Source organism: Danio rerio, chromosome 14, assembly GCF_052040795.2.
Source record: "Danio rerio strain M-AB ecotype USA chromosome 14, GRCz13ab, whole genome shotgun sequence".
In the NCBI taxonomy this organism is placed as follows: Eukaryota; Metazoa; Chordata; class Actinopteri; order Cypriniformes; family Danionidae; genus Danio; species Danio rerio.
In genome coordinates this window covers 11,912,721-11,930,631 of record NC_141034.1, presented here as the reverse complement: position 1 = coordinate 11,930,631, position 17,911 = coordinate 11,912,721, and the positions used below count along the sequence as shown (strand labels likewise).

At 35.0% G+C, this 17,911-nt stretch overlaps 2 protein-coding genes and 1 long non-coding RNA gene across 9 annotated transcripts in view; 1 reads left to right on the top strand and 2 right to left on the bottom strand.

Moving 5' to 3' along the window:
• The window catches only part of LOC147840776 (uncharacterized), a 1,215,461-nt gene that overhangs the window by 406,553 nt on the left and 790,997 nt on the right, over positions 1 to 17,911 (bottom strand). The window lies entirely within an intron of this gene.
• glod5 (glyoxalase domain containing 5) lies at positions 6,911 to 11,038 on the bottom strand. The gene is made up of 4 exons (NM_001020678.1): positions 10,916 to 11,038; positions 8,674 to 8,826; positions 8,433 to 8,588; positions 6,911 to 7,294 (listed from the first exon to the last, which is right to left on the bottom strand). The coding sequence occupies exons 1-4, from the start codon at positions 10,973 to 10,975 to the stop codon at positions 7,172 to 7,174; spliced, it is 492 nt and encodes a 163-aa protein (NP_001018514.1). The 5' UTR covers positions 10,976 to 11,038; the 3' UTR covers positions 6,911 to 7,171.
• LOC147833875 (uncharacterized) lies at positions 12,254 to 17,717 on the top strand. 6 transcript variants are annotated; one of them, XM_087281224.1, is made up of 7 exons: positions 12,254 to 12,316; positions 14,154 to 14,258; positions 14,873 to 14,923; positions 15,007 to 15,055; positions 15,175 to 15,202; positions 15,315 to 15,541; positions 17,164 to 17,717. In XM_087281224.1, exons 3-7 carry the CDS (start codon positions 14,888 to 14,890, stop codon positions 17,172 to 17,174), a joined length of 351 nt encoding a protein of 116 aa, XP_087137350.1. In that variant the 5' UTR covers positions 12,254 to 12,316; positions 14,154 to 14,258; positions 14,873 to 14,887; the 3' UTR covers positions 17,175 to 17,717. The 6 variants fall into 6 exon arrangements, 5 of the variants coding, with proteins under 5 accessions (XP_087137350.1, XP_087137349.1, XP_087137351.1 ...); XM_087281223.1 differs by having other exon boundaries at positions 12,290 to 12,384; XM_087281225.1 differs by having other exon boundaries at positions 12,290 to 12,384; positions 15,175 to 15,227.

Here is a 17,911-nt window from a genome sequence, read left to right as displayed (position 1 = left end):
ATATAATTTTTTTTTTTTTTTTTTTAGCCGAGCACCTACAGTCAGCCACTTTATTAGGACCACCTTACTAGTACAGGGTTGGACCCCCTTTTCATTGTCATGTTGAAGAAACTATATAGCTATATTGAAACATCTGTTTATATTTTCCAAAACAACTAACCACCAAGTTAAGAGATCAGAAAAATGTGAATCTGTAAACATTTTTTATACTTTAAATGAGGAAAATATGTGACTGAATAATGTGACTGAAAACGTTTACAGTATACAGCATACTTTGTAGAAATTCTGTTAATTAAACTGTACAACCTAAAAGAAACAATACTCATCAAAAGGATAAGAATTAAGAATTGCTCTCTCAGAACAAAAATGCTTGATTTTATTTTGTTTTACATTTTTTATTTATGAGAAAATGATTTTCATTTATGACTTTTATGTTATGGATGTGACGGATGTGAAATTGCCCCTTTTGTGAGTTTGGTAAACCATAATTATTTGAGAACTTTGGCAAAGACAATTTTGAGTATTTTTTACATTCCTGTAAAATACAAGCCTACAAAAAAAAAAAAAAAACTTAGAAAGGGTTTTGCTATTTTGCTAAAATCTTTTTTTTTCATGGCAAGGTTGACATTCTCATGGAATTGCTCATATATATATTATTGATTTATTTTTTAGCTGTAAAATGAACCATACTATACTGTATTGGCAATACTGCTTCTAAAATATAGGTTTCTAGCATAAATTATTGTTTACCACTCAATAGTGTGCTCCCTAGAGGTGTTTAGATTCCCTGAATCTCTTGATGACTGTGATACTGTTTTCTTTTTTGTAAATTGTCTCTCAGAAAGTATACGCTGTTCTCATCTTACATCATTCTCCAACAAAATCCACAAAGCACCTACGTTGTCTATTGTAAGGAGTGTCATTTTTCTACCTTGACTAATGATTGCATTATTGTCACAATTGTCTATTGTGAAGAGTGTCATCATTGGCCGAGCCCTTGCAATTACTGTGGAAATAGGAAATTCCAGTTGTGTGACACCTTCATGATTCTATTGATTAGTAACCTATTTGAAGGAAAAACACACACAAAAAGCACAGGGGATTTTGGTTTTGAAACTGTATTAAATGATGCGAATTTCACGTGCTGTCAAAACACTGGTTATTGGTTTACATTAAAAAAAGAGAGATAAAAATTAAACGTGACTCAGTCAGTAGGAGGCTGTCAACGACTAAAAATAAATATGACGAAAACAAAGAAACCTCAAGCACATTCTTGAAAAGAATGAACATTTTCTTCAGGGGAAAAACATTTTTTTCGAGCTTTTGTGACTATGCTGTATCTTGAGAAAAAATCTTTAAAACAAATACTGCTGTTAAAATGTGGACGAGTTTACGATGATACAAGTTAAGATAAAGTGCTCTGATATCTTAAACTAGTGCAACTCATTGTATACCCAGAAGGAAAAGATAGATTTTACCTTTGAACCTAGGCTTTACTGGAACTTTTTACTCACTAAGTGATGAACCACCGATTAAAAAAAAAAAAAAAAAAAAAAACATTAAACTTGTGGTCAAACGTTTAGGGTCAGTAGTTTTTTTTATGTTTAAGTGTTTCAAAACAAGCCTCTCCTGCTCACCAAGGCTGCATTTATTTAATCAAAAATACAGGACAAATTGTACAATTGTGAAATGTTATTGCACTATAAAATAACTGTTCAAAAGTAGTTTATCATTTAATTTAATAATTTATTCCAGCTAGTTTTAATAACTGTTTATTCCAGATTTTAAAGCATTTATTCTAGCATATTTTTAATAACTATTCCAACTTTGAAAGATTAATTTTCAGCTTCATCACTTCAGTCTTCACAGTCACACAATCATTTAGAAATTACTCTAATATTAATTATTATCATTATTATTATTAATAATATGGTCACACTTTACAATAAGGTTCATTAGTTAATGTTAATTAATGCATTTACTAACATGAACAAACAATGAACAATACATTTACTACTGTGTTTGTTCATGTTAGTTAATGAAAATACAGTAGTTGATTGTTAGTTCATGTTAACTCAGTGCATTAACTAATGTTAACAAGCATGGACTTGGATGTCAATAATGCATTAGTAAATGTTCGATTATGATTAATAAATGCTGTACATGTGTTGTTCATGATTAGTTCATGTTAGTAAATGCATTAACTAATGAACCTTATTGTAAAGTGTTACCAATAATATTTATTATTATTATTATTATTATTATTAATGGTAATAGTAATAAAAGCAATAATGACTGGAGTAATAACAATTTGAAACTCAATCATTTAAAATAAGTTATTTAAAATTAGATTTTTTTATATTTAATAAATGCTGCCTTGATGAACAGAATCATTTTCGTAAAAAGAAAAACATGAAGAAAAAAACTGACCCCAAACCTTTGACCGCTAGTGTACACATAAAATAATAATAATAAATAATAATAATAATAATAAACATTATTTGTGTAATAATTTAACACATCTTCTATTTTTTCTATAATTAAAAAAAACAATTTCCTACATGAATTTACTCTGTACCAACATGAATTAATCTTGAATCAATATAAATAAATGTAGAGAATGTTTAATTAAAATACACTTAAATTATACCAAATATATTTTAGTCAACTAAATCTTGAGTAAATTTAGTCGACTAAAACTAAAATGAGTCAGAACACTAAAATAGGACTAAAACTAAAATGGAATTTTAATCTAAAGACTAAAACTAAATCAAAATTTGCTGTAAAAAATAACACTGCTTCAGAGCCACATGTTCAGAAATCACGCTGATAGTAGTTATTATATACACTGCAAAAAATTGCTGTTAAAAAACGGTCAGATTCTACGGTAAAATAATGTTTTTTCACTAAAACAGTAATATTCTGTTAAAAACAGTGCTTTCTAGGTAACATTTTTGTTTTCGAGAAAGTAACCAACTGCAGAAAACTGTGAGCTAACCGAGTTCAGATTCGATGTTTTGAAGTCTGTGTTTGAAATCACACTTTGTGTCCTTGTTCACTATTTCATACACTAGTTAACTAATATAGTTCACCTGACAGTTTTAATGAACACTAATGAGTGAATTCAGACACTGATGAACACCTGCTGTTAATAATTACAATTACTGAAGAAAATAAACAAGAAACACAAACAGTGACTTGAGTTACAACATTAAATAAAATAAAATAAAATAAAACAGCTTCAGTCTCAGCAGAGGATCATTAAACAACTCCACAAACAACAGCAGACACACTTACAGCTTATTACTGACTGATTTGACTTCCATACTATTCACATTGAGATCCAACAGAAATTAAGGTGTTTTTTGTGTCACCGTAATGGAGTGAGGGGCTGATTTAGTTGGGTTCTTCACCCTTGAACTGATTAATTCAGACTCTCCAATCACTATAATAAAGAGTTAACAAAATGCTTGTATTATAGCAGTCAAGTTGGAGAGTCAATAAATAAAGAAATATATTTGTCTGAAATTAGTTCTGATAAATGTTTTGGTATAAATCTGGAAGAAGGGCCTCATGCAATAGATTTTATGTTTAGTTACAGGTATTAATTAAATTAATGAGAAGTGAAAACAGAAAGATACCTCAGTAATTACTTAACAGTTAAGAAATAACATACAAAAACAGTTCAGTTATGACAAATACACACTCAGACCTCATGAATCTGACCTTGTATCTCAACAATGGTAACATCTCAAATGTTTCATGCTGCAATGCATGCTGGGAGTGGCACGGTACAAATATCCCAGCATGCATTGCGGTATAAAAAAATGTTGTATAATGGTCTAAGAGTTTTCTTTACTTGTGTTTAATTCTGCTGTTGTTTATGTTTAGACTTTCAGTTGCCTGTTTGTGAGTTAAACTGTTAATTTTGTTAGTCGTCACCATTATTGAGGTTCATCCGCTGATTATTGATGTCTCTTTGAGTGCGATATACACCATAGAGCAGTGTTATTGTCCAAGATATTCTTAAAAACTTCCAGAAATCGTTGCCATATATATACATAATGTAAAACAATAGATTTAACATTGAATGGGAGCAATAAATTTTATTATACTAAATGAGAACAGACTCTGCCATTTAATAGCAACTTGAACATCACCAGATCTTATTTTTTCAGATTTAGGTTTTTGGCTGGCTTGCCTCAACAAAGGAGCTTTTTAAGCAAAGTTCTTAACAATTGCAGCAGCCAAGATATATAAATGTTAAAAATGACAGGGCTAAGAGCCCAACTAAAGCAAACTCTGTTCTCCATGATGGTGACGTAAAACTTTAACTTTTTCTCAAGAAGAACTTTAGTAGATGTTATACAAAAATACATGTATTAAGTAATAAGTGTAGCTGGTGATGATGTTTGTAGAGTTGTTTAATCATCCGCTGATCATTTCAATGATTTAATCATTTGTTGTTCTTCAGGTTATTTCATTATAAAGCTGTGACTAAAGTTTTGTATGTTCTGTTTTTGTTTTTTCCCTTCAGTATTTCTTCATTTGTTCATTGTTAATCCTCAATTATCATTTAATTAGTCAGTTAATTAATGAATTTACTTCAGCTTTGCTACATGTTTCTTGAACACTCAGTAGTGTGGACACTTCAATAAAAACTGAAGTATATGCTCTGGGGTTTAAAGGGTTAAAGGTGTGAGAAGTAAAAACACAGTGTAAAAATGTATTTTAACAGTAATATACTGTTAATTTACACAACGGAAGTAGACTGTTAAAAAACAGTAGATTGCTGGCAACCACAGCTGCCAGTAGATTACTGTTAAATCAAGGAAAAAACAGTATTTTACTGTAAAACCTGAAGCTAATTTCTTCTGTCTGTCACCGTTGTGGAGGAGAGTAGAGCCAGTGGATGAGTTAAAGATGAACAATGAACTGCTGATGTTATTCTGCATGTTTCTCTATTTAAAGACAGCGGCTGTTTAGTGGCTGATGCAGTCAGAATCTCTCTGGTGATTCCAGATTTACATGCATGTGTGCTGTTGTGAAAAATAAGACATTAGAGTTAAACCAAACTTTTTTAATTAACTAAAATAAGTTATCATTATAAGTATGCTTCTAAGCATATATAGCACATTAATTCATAAACTCATTCAGCAGTTGACCAAGTTGAGGCAGTTGCTTTCAGTGAGCAAAATGAGTTCACTTGAGTATTGTGTAAATCAATGTAGTCCATGTATTTTTACAGCAACATACTGTAAAATAACAGTACATTGCTGGCAACTGCAGCTGCCAGTATTTTACTGTTTTTTAACGGGACAATTTTTAACAGTGTAGAATATAAAACAATTTAACATATATTTTTTTAAAGTTACAAAAAACTGCCTTGAAGAACAGAATCATTTTCTTAAAAAAACATGAAAAAAAAAAAAACTGAGCACAAACTTTTGATCGGTGTACCAGAAATCGCTCTAATATGAATTATCATTATTCATTCATTTAATTAATTTTCTTGTCGGCTTAGTTCCTTTATTAATCCGGAGTCGCCACAGCATAATGAACCGCCAACTTATCAAGCACGTTTTTACACAGTGGATGCTCTTCCAGCCGCAACCCATCTCTGGGAAACATCCACATACACTCATTCACACTCATACACTACGGACAATTTAACCTACCCAATTCACCTGTACCGCATGTCTTTGGACAGTGGGGGAAACCGGAGCTCCCGGAGGAAACCCACACGAACGCAGGTAGAACATACAGACTCCACACAAAAACGCCAACTGAGCCGATGTTCGAACCAGCGACTCAGCGTCCTTCTTGCTGTGAGGCGACAGCACTAACTACTGCACCACTGTGTCGCCCATATTAGCCCACTTCAGGCCCACATTCATTTCGTCAGGGCCAAATGAAGACCACAAGTGCCGCATAACTACCTAAAGTGGCCCACATTTGTATGCTATGGGCTCCACCACCAGTCGAGATCTTATGGCAGAGTGGCCCGTCACATGAAAGCCAGCATGGAGTTTGCTAAAAAACACCCAAATGACTCCAAATTGGTGATAAATAAGATTCTCTGGTCTGATGAGACCAAGATAGTACTTTTTGGCCTCATATTCTAAGTGGTTTGTTTGGAGAAAATCAGGCACTGCTTATCATCTGTCCAAATAGCCCCAACTATGAAGTATGGTGGTGGCAGCATCTTGCAGTGGGGATCTTCTTCAGCTGCAGGGACAGGAAGTAATCAAGGGAAAGATGAATGTGGCCAAGTACAGGGACATCCTGGATAAAAAACTTCTCCAGAGCGCTCAGGATCTCAGACTGGGCCAAAGGTTTACCTTTCAACAAGACAATAACCCTAAGCACACAACTAAAGTAACAAAGTGGCTTCACAACAACTCTCTGACTGTTCCTGAATGGCCTAGCCAGAGCCCTAACTTAAACACAATTGAGCATCTCTGGAGAGATTTAAAAATGGCTGTACACCAACATTTAACATCCAACCAGACAGAACTGGAGAGGATCTGCAAGGAGGAATGGCAGAGGATCCCCAAATCAAGGTGTGAAAAACGTGTTGCATTTCCCCCAAAAAGACTCATGGCTGTGTTAGATTAAAAGGCTGTTTCTACTAAATACTGAGCAAAGGGTCTGAATACTTAGGACCATGTGATATTTCAGTTGTTCTTTTTTAATAAATCTGCAAACATGTCAACAATTCTGTGTTTTTCAGTTAATATGAGGTGCTGTGTGTACATATATGAGAATAAAAAAGAACTTAAATGATTTTAGCAAATGGCTGCAATATAACAAAGAGTGGGAAATTTAAAGGGGTCTAAAAAACTTTCTGTACACACTTATTCTACTGTAGCGACACACGACATAAATAAACTCATTACATTAAAGAAGGTGAGAAGATGAACAATGTTTTTATTGTCATTAGGAGGAAAGAGGCTTTGCCAATAACAAAGAAAACTTTGCTAATATACTTTTACTAACAAAATATTGTAGCATGTCATAACATATTAACATCTCCATAACAGAATTTCAGTTCACAAGATGGTGATTTGACCCCACAACATTATTACAATGTTAAGTCATATACATTATGACAAGACTCCTGCTATACAGAGAGTAGATTTGTAGCTGATGATAGAGCACCTCCTCCTGTCTATTGCTGGTAATTGGACACTTCAATCAAGTTGTCATCAGGGTCACGAAAATAGAGGGAACTGATGGGACCCACAGCACCAGTCCTGTCAACCGGACCCTCCTCTATTGTCACTCCACAAGCCTGCAAAACACAACAGCATCAAAATATGTAGGACATAATACTTAAGCTACACAACCTTCAATATCTAATGTCTCGTGAAATTAGGACAATCATCTAATGAATAGTAAAAATAAAACAAAATTACATTTTTAACCCTTAACAATATTTTATTTGCTTTTGTTGTTGTTTCTTTATTTTTTATAAAGTGTTGGCCAAATGAAATCTACAGTTGAAGCCACAATTATTAGCCCCCCTTTGATTTTCCTTTTTTAATACTTCCCAAATGATGTTTAACAGAGCAATGAAATGTGCACAGTATGTCTGATAATATTTTTTCTTCTGGAGAAAGTCTCATTTGTTTTATTTTGGCTAGAATAAAAAAAGTTTTAAATTTTTTTTTAACACCATTTTAAGGTCAATATTATTAGCCCCTTTAAGCTATTTTTTTGACAGTCTACAGAACAAACCATCATTATACAATAACATGCCTAATTACCCTAACCTGCCTATATAACAGAGGCCAGTTAATAAGTGCTGTGCAGGTAAACCTCACTCCTCTGACCTCTAAAGGTGCTCTTGCGACAGACACTAGAAGCCATGGTCTTTAGCCTCCTTGGTAGAGCATCCGACTCCCATGCCTAAAGTCGCCGGTTTGATAGCAGCTCGGAGCTGGTTGGGTGGCATAGGACTGGCAGGGTTACACCTAATTAACCTAGTGAAGCCTTTAAATGTCACTTTAAGCTGTATAAAAGTGTCTTGAAAAACATAGTCAAATTTTATTTACTGTCATCATGGCAAAGATAAAATAAATCAGTTATTAGAAATGAGTTAATAATAATAAAAATGAGATGGGTTGCAACTGGAAGGGCACCAGCTGTGTATAAACGTGCTGGATAAGTTGGCGGTTCATTCCGCTGTGGCTACCCCGGATTAATAAAGGGACTAAGCCGAAAAGAAAATCAATGAATGAATGAACGAGTTAATAAAACTATTATGTTCAGAAATCTTTTCTCTGTTAAACAGAAATAATAATTCAGATAGGCTAATAATTCTGACTTCAACTGTATATGTAGTGAGACTTCAATTCTACTTCTCTTAAGCTGAAGCCATTTATTAAAGTCAATAATGGGGATATTATGTGAATAAAATCGTGTTTTACCTTGAGATGATCAGCAACAGCTTTCAGAGGGGTTTTGGTAATAAGGCATAAGTCGGCAGATCCTGGTGTTGGTGTTTGTGCTTTAGGTTCAAACTCCTTCCCAACCTGATGCAGGTTAATTTTTTGCTCTCCAAAACTCAAAGCTTTACGGTCACCCTATAATGGCAACATGAATAATTACACTTTGCTGCCACCAAGTGGTTTTGTTTTAAATGAAGTTGTGTATATGGCATTCTAGTACCTTAAAGGTGACGACCTCCATGCCTAAAACCTCGGAGTAAAATTTTGTAGTTTTGTTAAGGTCTCGTACTGTGAGCACCAGGTGGTCCAGATGGCTGATGAGAACTGGACAGGAACTTCTAAACCGGACTGATGAAAGTCCACTTAGAACTGACTGGAAGATAAACCAAGAATTTAACACATCATTTAGCTACATGAATGAATAAAAAATACAAAATGTATGTATTGTTGAGAGTTGTACAAAACCTCACAAAAGCAATTTTTTTATATTTGCATTTAGATCAGAGATGCCCAAACTAGGGCCTGCAGGCCAAAATTGGCCCACTGTAACCTTTGATTTGGCCCACCATCTCATCCGAGAAGAGAGTAAAAATGATAGGCAGGGTCGGGTTGAATCATTTTAACCAAGATCGTCCTTTCTAATTTAAAAGCCAACTGAAACTGTTTCATTTACATGTTAATTGTAAATATGTAAATAAATATTTTGTAAAAATGTAAATACTGTCACTGGAAGGATAGAGGACAATTGAGAAGACATCTGCAAGCAAATCAAGGCAAAATTTGGTGCAGCTTGACTAGGTTAACTCCATTCTGTTATACTGTAAATGAGATTGTTTTTACTGTAATAAGTTCATTATAAAACGTAAACATGTATAATGTATTAAGTTAATACAAAGCAATGTTTTCTAGTTATTTTTAAAAATCCATAAATAAATTTGGAAGTATCCATGACAACTATATTTACCTTCGGACTACTAGCCTCAATCTAGTTTGGCCTTTTATAAGAAAAAGTTTGGGCACCCCTGATTTAGATCATTTACATCACTTTTCAGACTATATATATATTTTTGCTATTCTTGTAACAGTAATGATAAAAGAAAGGGTGCTGTAGTTTGACAATTCATATTTTGTATGACAGCAATAAAAAGAGAAGACTGAAAGAATATAATAGAAAGAGAAGTATACTGTCCCATATATTCCAAATTCAGCCAGCACAAGTGCCTCTGCTTGCCTCCTCCTTCCTCCATTTTAAAAGACAGTATGAACATTAAATTATTATACTCATCCATGTTTTAAAGAAAAATTTATTTTCGCTATCACTTTATAAGTATTGTTTCCTACAAACTATGGCTTTATATTTATAATGTTGTATTGTCTGTTTAGTAGGATTTATTATTAAGTATGACTTTATTCTTTATCCCTAATCATACCTAATTGCTAAACTAAACTGCTTAACATTGTTGATGTGTGTGTGTGTGTGTGTGCGTGTGTCTGCTGTTTTAATGCATAAGTTCCCTACTGAGGAAAAAACAGCTAAAACCAGCCTAGGCTGATTGAATGGTTTTAACTGGTCGACCAGCCTGGTTTTATAGGGGTTTTGGCCTTTTCCAGCCTGGTCTTTGCTGGTCAGGCTGAGCTAAACCCAGCTGAAACTAGATGGATAGCTGATTTTGGCTGGTCTCCCAACCTGGATAGGCTGGTCAAATTAGTTCTAGCTGGTCATCTCCCAGCCTGACCATTTAAGACCAGCCTGGCATGGCTAAGACCACTCTAAAACCAGCCTGATCGACCAGCTAAAACCAGCCAATCAGCTTAGGCAGGTTTAAGTAGTTTTTTTCAGCAGGGTTATCATAATTAAATAATTTTATAATTATCATAGTTAAATAATTATTCATAAAGCATTACTGTCTCGCTCTCAGCAAGCTGTCATTCGTTTGACAATATAAGGAAAAATGGCTTTTTGTATTTGTTTTTTCACACACCCGCGTGGGTTTGTTGCTGTCGCTTTTTTCACAACACCATCCGTAATGACGTTGCTTCAGATAGCTCCTCCTCCTTCCTGGAAGAAAGCAGCCACGTGACCGTACCTTCCCTTACAGCTCAAATTTTCGAGGTTTTACTCGAGGTTTTAATAAAACTTTAAAAAAGGGCAGAACCACTAGCGTCTTTTCTAACCAAGTATTGACGAGGCATGCCCTGTACATAGATCGAAATCTGCCTTTGACCATTTAGAGCCGTTAATTTAAGGTGTTCCGTTATTAATATTTATGAGCCCTTCATCATAGTCCGATTCATAAATACCCTTTAAGGAAACATCTGAAAATGTGTTGTTTATAGTAACAATAGCATTAATCAACATCTAAGTAATATTCAACTTGTCTAATAGCATAACCATGTGCTACTTTTACTTTTCAGCTTTCTGAGTAATTATTATCAAATAAGGTACAGAAAGATAATGTTACCTTGCTGTTGGACGAGCAAGAACGCAGAAAAGTCGAGCAAACGCGTAAAGTCAAAGCCATGTTAATCAAAGTCAAATATCTCCGATTATAACACCTGTATAACCTGTCTGGAACTCCGAAATCATTGAAGTCTAACCGGAGAACTAGCCTAAACTCACCCTGCCGTAATAACCCTATTACACAAGCCATGCACAAATCGGATGGCTGAAGTAATGCCTATATATATATATATATATATATATATATATATATATATATATATATATATATATATATATATATATATATATATATATATATATATATAAACAATAAATCAGTTTACTATATATAAGTTTAGATACATGGATACATAAGTGAACATTGATGTGGAAAAAAAAAAAGTTTTTGTCCTAAGAAACAGAAACAGAGAGAAAAGAGAATATTGATTGACTGATCAAAAATATGTGTAGTGTGTGTGTGTGTGTGTGTGTGTGTGTGTGTGTGTGTGTGTGTGTGTGTGTGTGTGTGTGTGTGTGTGTGTGTGTGCATATACATTAAATTACTCACTACTAAAGCCGGATCTTTGTTATACAAGAGTAATAAATACAGACTTTTAAATGAGGAAAAATCAAGAGAAGCAAAAAATGTGAAAGATTTAGTTGAAATTTTGTAGGTTGGAATTTTTTAAATATATGTTTTGCAATATTTAGCTTGAATTTAATTGTATTATCTTTTAATTTCTAAATATGTTTGGGGACTAAAATATTAGTTTATTTATATAATAAAAATGTACTTAATAAATATATCTGTTTAGTAAATCTGTTTTGTTTAAATGCATCAAAATACATTGCCTATATTTATTTATTTATATAAAAACTAAATAACATCACATTTGATTATTAGTTTAAAACTAACTTATTTTTATCCGATTCAAACTTGTTTAAAATCTTATTGTATAATAATTTAAATCCTATCTTATTTTTAAACTGATCATATTTAAATATATAATAAATAAACATAATTCAATATTAAACATAACTTGCAAGAAAACCTAGCAAGATTACTAATACCTGCAGTAAACTACAATTAAAATAAAAAGTGAACATTGAATATTAGATTAAAAGCTTAACTTGAATAAGCAATCAGTTTTAAAATGATAAAGATCGCCATAGAAAAATTGCTGTGTTGCATTTAATAAATACTACAAGAATATTAAAAGCCCATAAATAATGCTGATTTTTATATTTATTTGATCCCAAAGTCTGAACTGAACTGGCTGATGAGGCTCTGGATGCAAAGTTCATGTTTGCCTTTAATCTTTGACCTTTAAATTCCCATCCAGCAGTACAGTATGTTGTGTCAGTATAAATCTGGCTATTATTAAGCCTCATTGAACAATTTCCCAAAAGCCAGTGCAAGGTGTAAAGACAACTGAGAATTGACTGTGTTTGTTGTGGGGCTGTTTGGGTTGCTGTTGATAAGCTAATGTGTGTGTGTGGTGCATTTATTTGCATCTAAACTCTCTGTATGTGTTGTATTTTGGACCTCTGTATTTAAATGTGCTCTCTCTCGCAGCATGTTTCCATCAGCCGTTTCGCCTGAATACGAGTTGCTTTGTTTAATGGTTTATATATATTTGGCTAGAAGAAAAACAGTTAAATTTTTTCAAACCATTTTAAGGTCAATGTTATTAGCCCTCTTAAGCAATATTTTTTGTATAGTCTACAGAACAGACCACTGTTATACAATGACTTGCCTAATTACCCTAACTTGCCTGAATAACCTAGTTAACCCTTTAAATGTCACTTTAAGCTGAATATTGAGAAATGTCTAGTCAAATATTATGGACTATCTTCATGGCGTGTCATTATTAGAAATAAGTTATTAAAACTATTATGTTTAGAAATGTGTTGAATAAATCTGCTCTCCGTTAAACAGAAATTGGGGAAAAGCATACAGTGGGGCTAATAAGTCAGGGGTGAATAATTCAGACTTCAACTGTACATCAAAACGAATATTTGCTGAATGTGAATTGAATGTCTTGATGTAGTTACCCTCTAGATCAGTTTGGGAATGTAAACAGTTTGCTGGTGTGACAGGCAGGATTGCAGAGTCGTGCTGTGTGGCGATCCTTCATTCACTCCGGACGGTCTCATTGACACACTGATTACATTACAGCGATCCAGAGTTCAAGCCAATTGAAGGACAGAATCGAGCTGAAACAGAAACAGCAGGAAAAAACCAAATAATATTTTTTCGTCTTGTTTGCACTCACCGGCCACTTTATTAGGTACATCTTATTTATTTGCCTTCAGAACTGCCTTAATCCTTCATAGCATAGATTCAACAAGAGATTTTGCGCCATATTGACATGATAGCATCACACAGCTGCTGCAGATTTGGCGGCTGCACATCCATGATGCGAATCTCCCGTTTCACCACATCCCAAAGGTGCTCTATTGGATTTAGATCTGGTGACTGTGAAGGCCATTTTGAGTACAGTGAACTCATTGTCGTGTTCAAGAAACCAATCTGAGATGATTCACGCTTTATGACATGGTGTGTTATTGCTCTTGTTAACACTGTTGTTATAAGGAATGGACCACCACAACCAGCCTGAACCGTTGATACAAGGCAGGATGGATCCCTGCTTCGCGTTTTTGTCGCCAAATTCTGACCCGGCCATCCGAATGTCGCAGCAGAAATAAAGACTTATTAGACCAGGGAACGTTTTTCCAATCTTCATAGCGTTCACTTTGTTAACGAGCAGTTGAACAGGTGTACCTAATAAAGTGGCCAGTGAGGGTATGTGTGTGTGTATTGACTTTACTAGTTTTCTCTGCGACACTCATTGCTCCAGAAACTTTCCATGGGCCCTATAGTAGATGACTATTTTTGTGTTAGCAGCTGCCAGCAGTCTTAATAACAGCCGGAGAAGAATGTGTGTCTATAATCTCTAAGCTTTTACTATGATGATCATATTATTTCTTAAATTTCCCATTAATTAAAACTCATTAATGCCTACCCCTACCTTAACCGTCACAGTGATGTAAAACAGATCTGGACTCTTCTCTATTATTATAGCTGATTATTAATGTGAATGGGCGATAACAGCCTTCTGAGTGACATTTACGGAGCGGAAGGCCCCTACTGGCCCATATCTATCAGCTATGGCACTCTATGGCACTGGACTTTTAGGTATTTTAGAGATGTGTAATAAATGAATGTATGATGTGGTTTTATGTGTCTTTGGCAGCGAGAAGAGGCTGAATCCAAAGCCCGAGAGGAAGCAGAGAAACAGAGGATCGAACGAGAGAAACACTTCCAGAAGGAGGAGCTGGAACGCTTGGAAAGAAAGAAGGTAAAATAAAAGTCCACCAATCAAGCTGAACACAGCATCACGCTCTCTCATTCACACACACACAAAGGCGTGCTCGCTCGCTTGGGAGTGATATTGTTAGACCGCCGGCTCCCGTTCAAATTACACCAGTTACCGACCGCTCCCATGCTTTATCCGGAAATTAATCCCACACTGCAAGAAATCTGGTCGGGCCCCGCAGACCTCTAATCTGGCATTACGGTGGCTCAGTGGTTCGCCTCAAAGAAAGAAGGTCGCTGGTTCGAGTCCCGGCTGGGTCATTTGGCATTTCTGTGTGGAGTTTGCATGTTCTTAGTGTGTGTGAATGAGTGTCTATGGATGTTTCCCAGTACTGCTTTGCAGCTGGAAGGGCATCCGCTGTGTAAAACATATGCTGAATAAGTTGGCGGTTCATTCTGTTGTGGTGACCCCTGATAAATAAAGGGACTAAACTGAAGGAAAATAAATGAATGAATTTTTTTAAATTGTTAAATATAGCACTTGGGAAATATTTCTAAAAGATTTAATTTCACAGGAGGGCTCAAAATTTTGTCTTCAATTGTATTTGAGATTTTAGTTCAGCTCTGTTGGTTTAACGTTTGTGTTTACATTTTTAGCGTCTGGAAGAAATCATGAAGAGGACTCGTAAGAGTGACGCAGGAGCACAGGTGAGATGTGTGTGTGTTTCATAAATTCATCTTAAACACACACAATGAAAGGAAATTAACCTGGTTTATTTATTTCTTTACAGAAAGATGTTAAAACTCCAACTGAAGTGAATGGCAGAGTCACTGACAGCGGTAAAAATCTATTTATAGTACTGTGAATATTTAAAAATCACTCTTTTATTAATATCATGTAAGTAGGGTTAAAATAAAAAAATACAATGTTGTTTTCCTCTCGTCTTGCTGTAATACAGAGAAATCCGTCAGAAGCTCTTCATACTGGTGCGACAAACCAATCACCAATGAGGTAATCGAGACGCTGCATGAATTGAAATTGACATGAAGCTGCATGAATTATGTTTTGCTTATTTTCCCGTTTGTGTGTCTTCCTCAGCTCTGTGTCCTGGGATGCAGCACCGGTCATTAACGGAGCTCCGCCCACTAAGCATCAGAATGGACTGTCCTCCAATGGAGACGCAGCAGACTTTGAGGAGATAATCAAGCTGTCCAATCACAGTGGGAACAGTGGGCAGAGTCAACCGGCTGACCCAATCATGACCTTCGAGGGAGGAGAACCGTTCATGATGAAGGCGGGGCCTATGAAACCTCAACATGTGGCAGGTAGAATCAGATTTTGTTAGATTACGTACAGTTGAAACCAGACGTTTACATACACTTTATAAAGAGGCACATAATTAGTTTTTTTTTTTTTTTTTAATGAGACTAAACTTATTTTTTAGGTAAGTTAGGATGATCAGATTTGTTTCTGTTCTGCTTAATAGCAGAATAATGAGAGATATTTTTGAGAAATAGTTATAACCTTTCTTGAAAGTCAAGTTTACATACAGTAAGATTATTCTGCCTCTAAAAAAGCTCAGATGATGATGTCAAGCTTTTGGAAGTTTCTGATTGGCTAATTGACAACATTTGAGTTAATTGGAGGCACAACTGTAGAATAGTATTGAAGGAAAACCTCAAACACACACTGCTTCCTTGTGTGACAACATGGGAAAATCAACAAGTCAGAATCAACAACAAAGCCAGATTACAATTTGCTAAATTACACTGGGAAAAAGACTAATATTGGAGACATGTCCTGTGCTCTGATGGAACTAAGATTGAACTTTTTGGCTATAATGAGCAGTGTTACATCTGGAGGACGAAGGGGAAAGCTTACACGCTTATGAACACCATCCTAACTGTGAAGTATGGGGGCGGCAGCATCATGTTGTGGGGCTGTTTGGCTGCAGGAGGGACTGGTCCACTTCACAGCATAGATGGCATCATGAAGAAAGAACATCATGGAGAAATACTGAAGCAACATCTCAAGACATCAGCCAGGAAATGAAAACTTGGCCACAAATGGCTCTTCCAAACAGACCATGACCCTAAGCATACTGCCACATTAGTTCAAATGTGCTTTAAGGACAACAGAGTGAATGTTTTGAAGTGGCCATCACAAAGCCCTGATGTCAATCCTATAGAAAATTTGTGGGCAGAGTTAAAAAAGCGTGTGTGAGCAAGACATCCAACAAATCTGACTCAGTTACACCAATTCTGTCAGGAGTAATGAGCCAAAATTCCAGCAAACTATTGTGAGAAGCTTGTGGAAGAATACCCAAAACATTTGACCAAAGTTAAACAGTTTAAAAGCAAAGCTAAACAAATACCAAAGAAATGTGTGTAAACTTTTGACTGTCTAGAAATTATTAAAAATTTTTTTTAAAAAATCTCTCTTTATTCTGGCATTTAGCAAATGTAAATCATTTAGGTAATCATAACGGACTTAAAATAGTAAACGTTTAGTATCATTTACCATCAGACATTTTTTAAATGATTGTGTTTCTTTTTTTAGAGTGTATGTAACTGGTTTCAGCTGTATGTTAGATCATATATGGATCAAATCTGGTCACCAGTGGAGTTGCTTTCCAGTGTTTCGTCTTTCAGCAGTGACATTTACATTATACTGAACTGAACTAAACTGAACCTAAAATAAAATGTTGAAAATAATGTATAAAGGATGATTAAGAGAGTCTCCAAGCTGATATTTTCCATGCATGAAACTGATGATTTCTGCAGTTTGTTGACTTTAGGACAGTGTGAATGACTGAAAAAAGCAGCCTTGGCATTCTGCAAAGTGTCTCTATTTTCAGTTTCATAATACCAGTCATAGATGTTGTTGGCAAGCTTTTAATAGTTCAATAAATCATCTTCTCACATGTGTTTCTGCTGTTTTCCTGCAGAGGTGCTGTGAGAGATGAGATATCAGAGTCTTCTGGATATAGAGAAGAAGAGAAGCCTTACTCTACCACCGCTTCCACCCTGACGTGTGCCAAACCAACAAAAACAGACTGCTTTAACTTTAGAAACACAGCCGAGCCGGACGCGCTCTGGAGAAAGTGCCAGAAGACGACCTTAAAGAGACACTTACATACATATACAACGTTTGCAAAAAGTCTCTGTCTATTTCACTGTGTGTGTCATGGTGCAACATTTGTTGAGTTTCTTTAACAAGTCACCTGCCGATCATGTGGTGCACCTTAAAAGAGTCGCTATATATTGAATTTTAGAAAAGACAACTTGGCTTATCTTTATGATATGAATTATTGTTGTAGTTGTTGTTGCTCTTGTTATGATGTATTGTTATCGTTCTTTTAAGTAGAGAAAAAAAGCAAACGTGTGTCTTGAACTATTGCGTTATTTAACGTGTGTCGCATCAGAAGAGGCCGATATTCTGTATGTTAATGTATATTTGCCTGATTATGACAGACCTGTGAATTAAATCTTTATGAAAGGGGCTGTTTGTCTAGAGTGGAGTGTTCGCTGTAGTTTAAGCTAATCGTAATAATGTGATTTTCATTTTAGTCTGGCTATATCATGATGGTAGAACAGTGCTTTATAATAATAATAATAATTCCTTACATTTATATAGCGCTTGTCTTGGCACTCAAAGCGCTTTACACATAGGGGGAATCTCCTCATCTACTTTTT

Coding starts and splice junctions, on each gene's coding strand:
- LOC147833875 (XM_087281222.1), top strand. CDS start 14,139: ATGTGTCTTTGGCAGCGAGAAGAGGCTGAATCCAAAGCCCGAGAGGAA. Junction 14,924..15,006: donor AGAGTGACGCAGGAGCACAG/GTGAGATGTGTG, acceptor ATTTCTTTACAG/AAAGATGTTAAAACTCCAAC. Junction 15,203..15,314: donor GTCAGAAGCTCTTCATACTG/GTGCGACAAACC, acceptor TGTCTTCCTCAG/CTCTGTGTCCTGGGATGCAG.
- glod5 (NM_001020678.1), bottom strand. CDS start 10,975: ATGGCTTTGACTTTACGCGTTTGCTCGACTTTTCTGCGTTCTTGCTCG. Junction 8,827..10,915: donor CTTGCTCGTCCAACAGCAAG/GTAACATTATCT, acceptor TTTATCTTCCAG/TCAGTTCTAAGTGGACTTTC. Junction 7,295..8,432: donor CTGTTGCTGATCATCTCAAG/GTAAAACACGAT, acceptor TGTGTTTTGCAG/GCTTGTGGAGTGACAATAGA.